The 13,147-nt window shown below is 39.6% G+C and overlaps 1 protein-coding gene across 1 annotated transcript in view; it reads left to right on the plus strand.

Moving 5' to 3' along the window:
- Window positions 1-13,147, plus strand: part of PRKAR2B (protein kinase cAMP-dependent type II regulatory subunit beta) — a 99,004-nt gene that overhangs the window by 82,583 nt on the left and 3,274 nt on the right. Inside the window, exons 5-10 of the mRNA XM_076328628.1 lie at window positions 2,193-2,299; window positions 9,383-9,536; window positions 10,838-10,939; window positions 11,531-11,605; window positions 12,372-12,437; window positions 12,605-12,743. Coding sequence (XP_076184743.1) covers window positions 2,193-2,299; window positions 9,383-9,536; window positions 10,838-10,939; window positions 11,531-11,605; window positions 12,372-12,437; window positions 12,605-12,743 — 643 coding nt within the window. The remainder of the gene's footprint in view (window positions 1-2,192; window positions 2,300-9,382; window positions 9,537-10,837; window positions 10,940-11,530; window positions 11,606-12,371; window positions 12,438-12,604; window positions 12,744-13,147) is intronic.

Below are 13,147 nucleotides of genomic sequence, written 5' to 3' on the forward strand. Positions count from 1 at the left end.
CTTCAAGTGTTTGAAACATTTTTTTAAAAGGGAATTGTATTTGTGAATTCTACTCTGTTGTCTAAAAAAGTCATAGATTTACCTACCAGAAAAGTTGTGTTTTGGTGACCTTGATTCATAATTATGAGATTGAAAATGTTTTAACCTGAAATCTGAGATGAAGCACACTGAATGAAGATTATAACTGTATGTATTATTCCTTCAGTACCGTCTTTTTAGTTTAATCTTTCTTCTAAGATGTCTTGGGAGTATTTTAATTTCCAAGGATCAGGGCCCGTATAATACATTTTGCTTGCATTGCTTGCATTTAGAGGATAACATATACCCTCTACCCTCCCATAAAGTGTGGAGCATTCTGCATGTTCTTACTTGTTTTCAAATGGCAGCCAAAGGCTGTTGGCTGGGGAGCCGGTTTCCCAATTCAGATGTAAAGCAAGGAGAAGGTAATGTGCTGCTTCAAATGCTTTAGACAACTAACTGACATTAGGTCAGTTTTGCAGATTCTGTGGGAGTTCCTTTTAGTTTACATAGGGAGAACTGAAAAGACTGAAGTAATATTGCCTATTAATTTAAGCATGAAAGTTTTTAAGAGGCAACTCCTGTACCTAATTTTCAGTCTCTCCCCATGGCACCCACACACACTTTTCTCTTTCTCTGAAATGAACTATAACCCATTCACTGGTAGTAAAATGATCCTTCTTTTTTGCAAATACATACCTGTCTATACTAAAAAAGGTACTAAATAGAGACATAGTTAAATGATTCCTTGCTGGCCTAGGTAGGTTGCATGATGTCTTACTGTATTTTACCATGATCAGCTGTACTGAGGATGGATGCTGCCATTCTGTTGTTCTTTGTGCCCACACACAATGCACTCTGTGAAGTAAAATTGTATTTAGCTTCCATTTTTTAAAAAGGCTTGGATAACACGGTACTGCTGATATTTTTAAAAGCTTTGAGTAAGTGAAGAAATTCAGTAGAATAAGGATGGAATTCATTCCATCTAATTTTATCTGCCTAAAAATTAAGTGTCTAACTGTGAGTTACAGTAGATCTCTATCATCAGAGGAAAGAAAGGGGAATCTCTAGAGAATGATTCTGAGCTATCTAGTATGGTTATCTCTGTCCATGGGCTGCAGAAGGACTCTAGAGGACTGGCTTAGGCTGGTCTTGTTTGGAAAGGCAAATGCCATCTTTCAGTGGCTGGAAATGCTATGAATTGAACCACTGTAAAATGCGTGCGGATCTAAATCTACAGGCTTTTCTTTACCGTGGTTTGCACTAGAACATGTTTGTTTCAGTATGATACATACTGAATAAGTTTCAAAAAGTAGAGGATAATATTGTGTTTATTGTCAGAATTTTAGGCATATTGCTCGATAAACTGAAAATAAAATTTAAATTATTAAGTTATCTTTTTAGGATTCGTTATCATTAATCCACAATGAGCTGTGTTTGTTTTTTTTAGATGTGAATGGTTGTTTTAGCAGATTTACACCAAACAAGACAAATTATGTAATTAGTGATTTGTTTTTGTTATTAGACAGCCATAATTCAGATTATGACATTTTGTTAGTCTGTTAACATTTCTCTCTAAACATTCATATTCCATTCAAATTAACAAAGTAGTTTTATAGCCCTGTGTAAATTCCTACTTCCCAATAAGTCTAGCATTTACTTACTCAATCAAAGCACTGCAGACCTTTACGGTTACATCTGTCCCACCATTGTGCAGGCATTGTATACTTTATAGATTTTCAAAATACTTCACAATCATTTTGAAACTTTAAATTCTGTAAAATAGTTCTAAAGACAAAAACAGGTAAGTGTATTGTTTGCAATAAGGGATACATTTTTTTCCTTTAACTGTATAACGTTACGCAATTGTGAAGGGTGAAATTCTATCTTTGGATTCTCGTGAGCAATTTATATTGTAGACAAGATCTATGTTATCATTGGCAGGGACAAGAAGGGAAGCTGGGCTCTGAACGCTGGAAGAGGAAAAAGCTAACACTGAATACTAAATAAAACTGTCTTTCTGATTGATCCATGCATTTCTGTAGCATGAGTATTTTCCATCCATGAACATTTTTTATCTGCATATTGGGAGGCTGGGCAGTTAGTTAATTTGAAAAGTATAATCTTAAAAGCAGATGATAATTTCTTGTCTTTGTCTGTGTTCTTTTAAATAGGAACAGATGTCTCAGGTGTTAGATGCGATGTTTGAAAAGCTGGTTGAAGGAGGGGAACATGTCATTGATCAAGGGGATGATGGTGACAACTTCTATGTCATTGACAGGTGAATCGCTGTGTCGTCTTATAGCAAAAGTATTATGCAAAAGTCCATTGAGAAAAATCTATTTCTTTACATACATGTATTTAACTCTTTGTCGTGGTTTAACCTCATTTGGCAACTAAGCACCACACAGCCGCTCGCTCACTTCTCCCTCCCCACCCCTGGTGGGATGGGGGAGAGAATTGGAAGAGTAGAACTGAGAAAAACTCATGAGTTGAGATAAAAACAGTTTAATAATTGAAATAAAATAATAATAACAATAATAATAATGTAATAATAATAATAATACACAAAGCAAGTGATGCACAATGCAATTGCTCACCACCTGCTGACCGATGCCCAGCCAGTCCCTGAGCAGTGGCCCCCCCGGCCAGCTTTCCCCAGTTTATGTACTGAGCATGACGTCACATGGTATGGAATGTCCCTGTGGCCAGTTTGGGTCAGCTGTCCTGGCTGTGCCCCCTCCCAGCTTCTTGTGCACCTCCAGCCTTCTCAGTCGGTAGAGCACGGGAAGCTGAAAAGTCCTTGACTAGTGTAAGCACCGCTTAGCAACAACTAAAACATCAGTGTGTTATCAACATTATTCTCATACTAAATCCAAAACACAGCACTGTACCAGCTATTAGGAAGGAAATTAACTCTATCCCTGCCAAAACCAGGACACTCTTACGTATGTTTGCATGGGAGAAAGAAAAAAGAACACAAGTGAACCAGTACAGCTCTGTCTGAGCTACGGAGAGCGGTTTTTGAAAGGAGGCAGATTTTTCATATGGAAATAAGTCACTGTCGTCTTTATGTATTGCTGGATCCCAAAGGCTGGGGTTTTGGGGTTTTTTTTACATGGAAAGAGTTCTAACACAAAACACAATGGGAAAAGTTTTACAGCTCAATATTTGAAATCTTACTGCATTTCAATACTATCTGTAGACTTTCTTGTTCACATGAATATTATAAGACCTCGAGTAGCTAAGTCATTACTCTTCATTTGGAGACCTGTACCAGAAAAAGCAGGTAACTAAGTAAAATCCTAGATATTGATTACTGTTGAATCCAGTGAGTTAGGAAGAGCATTTACTTTGGCATCTGTCGTGCTTTAACCTCAGTTGGCAACTAAGCACCACGCAGCCGCTTGCTCACTCCTCTCCCCCCCGAAATGGGATGGGGGAGAGAATTGGAAGAGCACAAGTGAGAAAAACTCGTGGGTTGAGATAAAAACAGTTTAATAATTGAAATAAAATGATAATAATAATATCATAATAATAATACACAAAACAAATGATGCACAGTACAATTGCTCACCACCCGCCGACCGATGCCCAGCCAGTCCCCGAGCAGCGGCCACCCCGGCCAGCTTTCCCCAGTTTATGTACTGAGCATGACGTCACATGGTATGGAATGTTTCTTTGGCCAGTTTGGCTGTGCCCCCTCCCAGCTTCTTGTGCACCTCCAGCCTTCTCAGTCGGTAGAGCATGGGAAGCTGAAAAGTCCTTGGCTAGTGTAAGCATTACCTAGCAACAACTAAAACATCGGTGCCTTATCAACTTTGTTCTCATCCTAAATCCAAAACACAGCACTGTACCAGCTACTAGGAAGGAAATTAACTCTATCCCTGCTGAAACCAGGACAATATCCACCCCTTATTCTATACCATCTACGTCATGCTCAAGTCTCATATTTTCCAGTACATTTTCATTAATCACCACCCCCTTTTTTTTAATGTGTGTATACACACACACGCACGCACACACAGGTATCATTCCCTTAGTCTGTGGACCATCCCTCTAAAATGTTCAGTGAGTTCATTTAGTCCATGACTTCGGGCTCCATCTGTCCTAATAATCTTCCAGGGCGGGAAAGATGGAGATGGTATGTGGTGTTGGATTGTTTCATGTTGAAGTCAGTTCTGGTACCATTATCACTGTGCTTTGCTTGGTTTCAGTGAAGTTATTCTTCATTAGTCTGGGTGATTCTTACTGTAATATCATTAGTATGGCATATAATACTATTAGTATAACTATTATAACTATAATTAGTACTTAACATCACATAATTCAAATCATTGGCTATTCTCACCCAAAATCAAATCCCCTTGAGGTACATGTCGGACTTCCCCATCCTTCAGCATTATCCACCAAGTGCACCCAGGTCCTTGAGCAAAAGCAATCCCACGGATGGGTTTGCCTTTGCCCGAGGCAGGAATAACCCAAACTGTTTTCCCCAACATATTTTTTATGTGCACTACAGGGACTTTATTCCCATCTACAGTACGTAAAAGTTCTGACTGGGCAGGGCCTGCTCGATTGGCAGATCCCCGAGTGTTGACTAACCAGGTGGCCTTTGCTAAATGTGTATCCCAATGTTTGAACGTCCCAGCACCCACTGCTCTCAGCGTAGTCTTTAACAGTCCATTGTATCATTCCATTTTCCCAGAGGCTGGTGCATGATAGGGGATGTGATACACCCACTCGATGCCGTGCTCTTTGGCCCAGGTGTCTATGAGGTTCTTTTGGAAATGTTGTCTGACTCAATTCTTTCTGGGGTGCCATGTCGCCATAGGACTTGCTTTTCAAGGCCCAGGATAGTGTTTCGGGCAGTGGCATGGGGCACGGGATATGTTTCCAGCCATCCAGTGGTTGCCTCCACCATTGTAAGCACGTGGCGCTTGCCTTGGCGGGTTTGTGGGAGTGTGATATAATCAATCTGCCAGGCCTCCCCATATTTATATTTCAGCCATCGTCCTCCATACCAGAGAGGCTTTAACCACTTGGCTTGCTTGATCGCAGTGCATGTTTCACATTCATGGATAACCTGTGCAATAGTGTCCATGGTCAAGTCCACCCCTCAATCACAAGCCCATGTGTATGTTGCATCTCTTCCTTGGTGGCCTGAGGTGTCACGGGCCCATTGAGCTATAAATAATTCACCCTTATGTTGCCAGTCCAGATCCACCTGAGCCACTTCAATCTTAGCAGCCTGATCCACCTGCTGGTTGTTTTGATGTTCTTCAGTAGCCCGACTCTTGGGTATGTGAGCATCTACGTGACGGACTTTTACAACCAGGTTCTCCACCCGGGCAGCCATATCTTGCCACAATGCGGCAGCCCAGATGGGTTTGCCTCTGTGCTGCCAGTTGCTCTGCTTCCATTGCTGCAACCACCCCCACAGGGCATTTGCCACCATCCATGAGTCAGTATAGAGACAGAGCACTGGCCACTTTCCTCGGTCAGCAATGTCTAAAGCCAGCTGGATGGCCTTCACTTCTGCAAATTGGCTCGATTCACCTTCTCCTTCAGCAGTTTCTACAACTTGTCGCATAGGACTCCATACAGCAGCTTTCCACCTCCGATGCTTTCCCACAATACGACAGGACCCATCAGTGAACAGAGCATATTGCTTCTCATTTTCTGGTAGTTCATTATACATTGGGGCCTCCTCAGCATGCGTGACCTCCTCCTCTGACAATATCCCGAAATCTTTGCCTTCTGGCCAGTCCATGATCACTTCCAGGATTCCTGGGTGACTGGGGTTTCCTATTCGAGCCCGTTGTGTGATCAGTGTGACCCACTTACTCCACGTGGCATCAGTTGCATGATGTGTACAGGGGATCCTCCCTTTGAACATCCAGCCCAGCACCAGCAGTCGGGGTGCCAGGAGGAGCTGTGCTTCAGTGCCGATCACTTCTGAAGCAGCTCAAACCCCTTCATATGCTGCCAATATCTCTTTTTCAGTTGGAGTATAGCGGGCCTTGGATCCTCTGTATGCCTGACTCCAAAACTCTAGGGGTCGACCTCGAGTCTCCCCTGTTCTCATGATGGCCCTTCTCCAGGGTAGTCTGTCTCGTACACTTCTTCCTCCGGCTCCCTTTTAGAAGAAGCTTATTCCTCCCTTACTAAACGAGCCGACTTCCACTTCCAAAATTTCTTCTTGTGTACAGGGGCGACTGATACCGGCACAGGCTGGTTCTTTGGTTCAGCCACAGGGCCTGTCGCCGGGGTCGGAGTGGTTGCACGGCCTGTCGCCGGGGTCGGAGTGGCCGCAGGGCCTGTCGCTTTACCGTCAGATCCAGAGACCTTTTCTTCCCTGTGAGGGCACTGAATGGTGTTGAACAGGGCTCGGTAGGCATGGGCCAGGCCCCAGCACGTTGCAATGATCTGCATCTCTCTGGAGTTGCCAGGGTGACAGCATACTTTGTCCAAATATTCTACTAACTTTTCAGGATTCTGCACTTGCTCAGGGGTGAAGTTCCAAAACACTGGGGGTGCCCATTGGCCTAGGTACTTGCCCATCTTGTCCCACACACCCTGCCACTCATAACTATCCAGCCTTGGGGCAGATCTCTGGAGGATATTCTTAAATTGCTTACCAACTTTAGGCAAAACCGAAACAATATTCCAAAGAAGTATTAATAGAAGTATCTTAACTACCCAAGGCTGTTCAAAATACTGAAAAGTTACTGTAATGAAGGAGGAAACATCATAGAAGAAGGTAGTGACACTGCCATTCTGTATTTCCTCCGTAAAAAAACTCTCAGAAAAGTCACTGTAATTGCTAGTTGTCTCCACGAAATGGTCTCCGTGGTACAGTAACGGCTTCATTGCGAAGTTTACATACCACACTAAGGTCAAGGTCAATGTTTTAAAAACAAACCTCACAAGCGAGACATCACTATTCACTGCAGACCACAGCAAACTGCAAAACCCAACACCAATCTTTAACATGTACAGCAGGAAAAAGAGCACGATGCAGATTATACAAATCAATATCGAGAACAGAGACACCAACATTGTGACCCACAACTATTAACAGATATAAGTTCCTTAATACACTCTGGTTAATCTGTTATTATCTCAAACCCTTCGTGCCCCACGTTGGGCGCCAAAAAGGACTATCATGGTTTAATCTCAGTCGGCAACTAAGCACCACACAGCCGCTCGCTCACTCCCCTCCCCCCCAAATGGGATGGGGGAGAGAATTGGAAGAGCACAAGTGAGAAAAACTCGTGGGTTGAGATAAAAACAGTTTAATAATTGAAATAAAATGATAATAATAATAATATCATAATACACAAAGCAAGTGATGCACAGTACAATTGCTCACCACCCGCCGACCGATGCCCAGCCAGTCCCCGAGCAGCAGCCCCCCCCCGGCCAGCTTTCCCCAGTTTATGTACTGAGCATGACGTCACATGGTATGGAATGTCCCTTTGGCCAGTTTGGGTCAGCTGTCCTGGCTGTGCCCCCTCCCAGCTTCTTGTGCACCTCCAGCCTTCTCAGTCGGTAGAGCATGGGAAGCTGAAAAGTCCTTGGCTAGTGTAAGCATTACCTAGCAACAACTAAAACATCGGTGCCTTATCAACTTTGTTCTCATCCTAAATCCAAAACACAGCACTGTACCAGCTACTAGGAAGGAAATTAACTCTATCCCTGCTGAAACCAGGACAGCATCCTTGACTAGTCTGTTGGCACAGGCTCCAGCCAGGCTGTCCCAAAACGCTTTTTCTTATTTGTGCCTTTAGTTTTAGGCTAACACAGTGATTTCTGAGAGTGTTTGAAAGGAATATTATGCTAGAACTCTCAAAGAAATGCAAAGGTTTTTGGTCAGTGTAGTTCAGTATAGCCAGCTGGTCAAAAGAGGTGATTATCCTGCTGTATTCAGCGTTGGTGCGGCCTCATCTTGAGTACTGTGTGCAGTTCTGGGCCCCACAATTTAAGAAGGATGTGAAGGTCCTTGAATGCCTCCAGAGGAGGGCAACAAAGCTGGTGAGAGGGCTGGAAGGCATGTCCTGTGAGGAGCGGCTGAAGACTTTGGGCTTGTCTAGTTTGGAGAAAAGGAGGCTGAGGGGCGACCTCATTGCTCTCTACAGCTTCCTGAGGAGGGGAAGTGGAGAGGGAGGTGCTGAGCTCTTCTCCCTGGGATCCAGGGATAGGATGTGTGGGAATGGTTCAAAGCTGCGCCAGGTGAGATTCAGACTGGACGTGAGGAAGCATTTCTTTACCAAGAGGGTGGTCAAACACTGGAACAGGCTTCCTAGAGAGGTGGCCGATGCCCCAAGCCTGTCAGTGTTTAAGAGGCATTTGGACAATGCCCTTAATAACATGCTTTAACTTTTGGTTAGCCCTGAAGTGGTCAGGCAGTTGGACTAGGTGATCGTTGTAGGTCCCTTCCAACTGAAATATTCAATCAGAAGATCTTAGAAGTGTGTCAGGATTCTTTGCTGAAGAGTCAATGTTTTTCAGCTTTGTAAGGTTACAGTTTGTCATCTCTTATCCAAAAAGCTGCAGGGACTTCACAATATTCTGTCAGCCTTGCAGTTTTTAGGTGCAGTGGATCACCTCTAAGTCCCTTATCAATGAAATCATTGTACAGATTTTTGCATTACAGTCACGTGATTTATCAACATGTACTGTACAAATATTCAGTGCTGAACAAAACGATGGCTTAGCATCAGTGGGGATGGCTATGTCATGTTTTCCAAGATACCAGATTTTACTGCATTCCCAAAGCAAAAAAAAAGTTACTAATTTAATGATGGGGAGGAGAAATCCACAATAGATTCAATAAATACATATCTTTATTTTATAATCTTATGTTGCTTTTCATATACATTCCTTCAGTTTCCTGCATCTCCTCTATTTTATTACATTATAAATTACTACTTTAAAATATTTTAAATGTTAAATACCTTGTATTATTATTTCAGTGATCATAGCATAGCAATTTTTGCAAAGACTTGTTACATTTGTATTTAGTGCGTTTAAAATGAAGTTAAGAAACAGATACTAAGTTAGATCTTAATTTTTAATAAGTTCTGGTAATCAATAGATCACTGTACATCCAGTCTGTCTTTAAACTGAGTTAATGTAAAAACTAATAACCCTATCCTTCCCTTTAAAAAGGAACTACTTTTATTGTTTATGGAAGTGATTGAGATGTCTGTGCAAGGTATTTAATATCATTTAAACAAGCAAATGTATATTTCAAATGCTTTATCTTTGGAATTCATGGTATAAAAAAATATAGTGAGAGGCTGTTTAGCAAAGACCAGGACTGGTTTCTACTCATTGTATTTACATATTTTATTAACAGAGGTACATATGATATTTATGTAAAATGCGATGGTGTTGGGAGGTGTGTTGGAACCTATGATAACCGAGGAAGTTTTGGTGAGTTGGCCTTAATGTACAATACACCCAGAGCAGCTACAATTATAGCTACCTCTCCTGGTGCCATCTGGGGTTTGGTAAGTGAAATACTTGTTTTAAGATATTACTTGTTTTAATTATTTAATATAAATTGCACTGGTATGCTATATCACCATTAAAAAAAAAAGTATAATTTTGGAAAGTTTAATTTTAATTTTAAAAAAATTCTGAGAACTCCCAACACAAAACTGTCTCTTTGCAGAATCTGCAGAAGCAAAACTGAGGCTTAAGAAAACACTGAGTTTTTAAAATATCGTTTTGTTTTATTCTATTTTAATGATAATTTCCCAAATTGCAAACCACTTGACAATTACTTAGACACATATATAAAGTGTTTTCCCAGATCTTGACAGGAAACGCCTTTGGTTCCAGAGTAAAATTCAAGTATGAGGTTATTTATCAGTGTTATACTATCTGGACCTTTGACAACAGTAATAGAATTTACCAAAAGAGTAAAACTGGGATAGCCATCTTCTTCAAGATGTACATATCAATCTAATGACTGATCCCAAGATAACATTTTTCTGTTGAAGCGAAACGCATGTTTTTTCACCAACTTAATCCATATGACTTCTGGGATCATGGCAGAGTTTAGGACACTGTAAGAATGGCTTTAAATTGGATTGGGTTGTATTGAACAGCAAGTCCCACCTGTAGCAGTGAAGGCTTGCAAAGGATTTCACCTCTGTCTGTCACCAGGACACAGTCATATGAAGTTAAGAGAAAGAAACAGCATACGTGTAGTTTTTTCCATCTGTCTGCTTCACTTGGATTGCCAAATACTAAGGAATGTCCAGTTGGCTGTTTAGGGCAGCAATGAATCTTGTTCTGCTGAAATAGCAGAAAGTGGACTGTGACTTAAGACCCAGACCCATGTATTTTGGTTTTGTTGGTGTAATAATACTATAAAAACCTTTTTGAGTACATATCAATACGTATGGGACCTCAGGATAATGAATAAACTTTGTAAATGAAATATTTAAATATTGAGGATTTCTTAAATATCTTAAAGTACTCACTCAGTGTTCATTGTGTAGCCAACCTGTTTAAGGTAAAACCTCTACCCTCTATATGTAAACTCTGTATGTATTCTCTGCCGAAGGGCAGAGAAGCTTTTCACAATGTGAATCAGATCAGGAGCTTAACTTTAGGAGTTCTTGATTGACCTCTAGAGGAATCTTTCTCAACTGACCATATGGGGAGACTAGCCAGCTAGTTTGACGGCCACATTGAGTGACTAAAATTGGGTAATTTGAACATATTCAGCCATTTCTAAAGTATTTTCTACCACACGCGTATTTTCTGTTAATAAACTCTCTTTTTCTCTTTGTGTTTACAGGACAGGGTAACATTCCGAAGAATCATTGTAAAAAATAATGCCAAAAAGAGAAGAATGTATGAAAATTTTATTGAGTCGTTGCCATTCCTTAAATCTTTAGAAGTAAGATTTCTGTTGCATTATTTTAATGGCTGTATCAGAAGTACCTGATAAGATTCTGCTTTTGCAGAGTTTAAATTAGGAATTCAAATTTTCTCCACAATAAAATTTTGCATACTTTTGTTTTGGAGAAATACCATATTTTTGATATTTCTAAATTTTAATGATAAAGAACTATTGTTGATACTGTATTTTTTTAAAACCTGTATTTTTTTACCTTCATATTCTTAAGCTTAATTTTACTACATGTTAGCTAATAAAATTAAAAAATGACTTAGGGAATTTCAAAATATTTTCATTTAACAGCTATATTTTTACATGCGTGCTTTTCTGAAAATAATTTTTGAAGACTTGGGATATATAGACTTCTTACAAAAATGGAAGCTCTATCAAAACATCTAGCTATTAAGACTATAATATACCCTCTGGAACTCTATTCAGCAGTTCTTCCTTTTTTTAATGATTATCAAAACAGGAAAATAAAGATACACTATTCTGTGCAAAGATTCATGAAAAGAAATATGAAAGGGCTTTCTAAATATAACACTGTAATGTTAACCAAATATTTCTTACATTTTCTTTTTTTAAATTAAGGTATCTGAGCGTTTAAAAGTGGTTGATGTGATTGGCACCAAAGTGTACAAAGATGGAGAACAAATCATTGCTCAGGTACAGTTTATTTCTAGTTTTAGTTTTTCTTGTCCAATAGGTAACAATTATCATGTTATGAATAGACAATACATACTTTTAAACTATGTTTTTCTTTCTCAGATGAAACAAAAACAATGAATCTTGCGTCTAAGAGAGGTGATTATTTTGTATCAGAAGCTAATTTTTCACTTAACGGTACTTTGAAAAACATCCCTCTGTTGGTATGAATAAAGGAGTCAACATTTTTAGTATACTTAGAAATTCAAACTATATAAAAGAATGATTGCTTCCAATAAAAAGCACTGAAGACTTACCTTGTTTTTGTTGTTAAAATATGATAATCTTTTGAAGAAGAATGCAGAAGTAAACTCTTCAGGGTAGGCAACTGAGATTGTCTTGCCCCAAAACAATTACTGGATATCAGATAGCCCTTGGAGGCTTTTTATACTGGAAATTCTGTAAGGGAAATAATTTGGAAGGAATACAAAGGTGGAGAAACAGGAGTAAGGATCCTAAAATCTTCCGTAACATTGTTTTTCTCTGCTTTTTGTATAAGGCACAGTCAGCTATGTCTTTTCATGAAAAGGCCTTGCTGTCAGTTCTGTATAGATGTTCTGATTATTATGTGCCTAGAGTATGGTTTTCACATTAAAAGTGATTTCTTTTGCAACAGGTATCAAAAAGATGAGCTTCAAGGCACTGGCTGCAAATATTTTAATGTTACCATGAAACTAAGAAGGAAATTTCACATTTCCTTTACTCACTTTATTTTTTTCTTCTACAGGGTGACTTGGCTGATTCTTTTTTCATTGTGGAATCTGGAGAAGTAAGGATTATAATGACAAGGAAGGTAAACATCCCTAAACCACAGAATTTTATTTTTTTTTAAATCTTGATGTATTCTAAGTGTTAAACAGTAATACTAGCATTGTTACTAATTTTGCTTATGCAATCCTGAGTTCAGCAAATCTCTCTCTCATTCTCTCCCTTCCTTTCTCTTTTTACCTGATATTTCAGGGTAAACAAGATGTAGAAGAGAATGGAGCAGTTGAAATAGCTCGATGCTCAAGAGGACAATACTTTGGAGAACTTGCTCTTGTAACTAACAAACCACGAGCCGCTTCTGCATTTGCTCTTGGCACTGTCAAATGTTTAGGTATTGTTCAATAATATTTTATATCTAATATAAAATGATACATAATCTATCTGCTTGTTTTTATTGTGAACTCTTTCTCCAGAATATAAGATTTAATTACATTTACCCAAATAAGACTGTTTAAGTACATCATCTATTACCGTGCATTCCTGTTTACATTATTTATCTGCAAAAATTATTTGCAATTGATAACTGGTATTAAACACAAATTCTCCAACGTTTCTCTGATCGCATGGAAGTAAAAATTGTTTCAGGACAGTACAGAGTATTGCTGCAAACCATTTATAGCTATCAGATAAATGTCTAATACTCTGCAGAAAGGTAAAGTATTTCTTTTCTCAGTAGACTGACTCTCATCCAAGAAATAACTGTGGTAAAAATCCTGTCCCATTTTATCACCATGA

Source organism: Aptenodytes patagonicus, chromosome 1 (genome assembly GCF_965638725.1).
Source record: "Aptenodytes patagonicus chromosome 1, bAptPat1.pri.cur, whole genome shotgun sequence".
NCBI classification, from domain to species: Eukaryota; Metazoa; Chordata; class Aves; order Sphenisciformes; family Spheniscidae; genus Aptenodytes; species Aptenodytes patagonicus.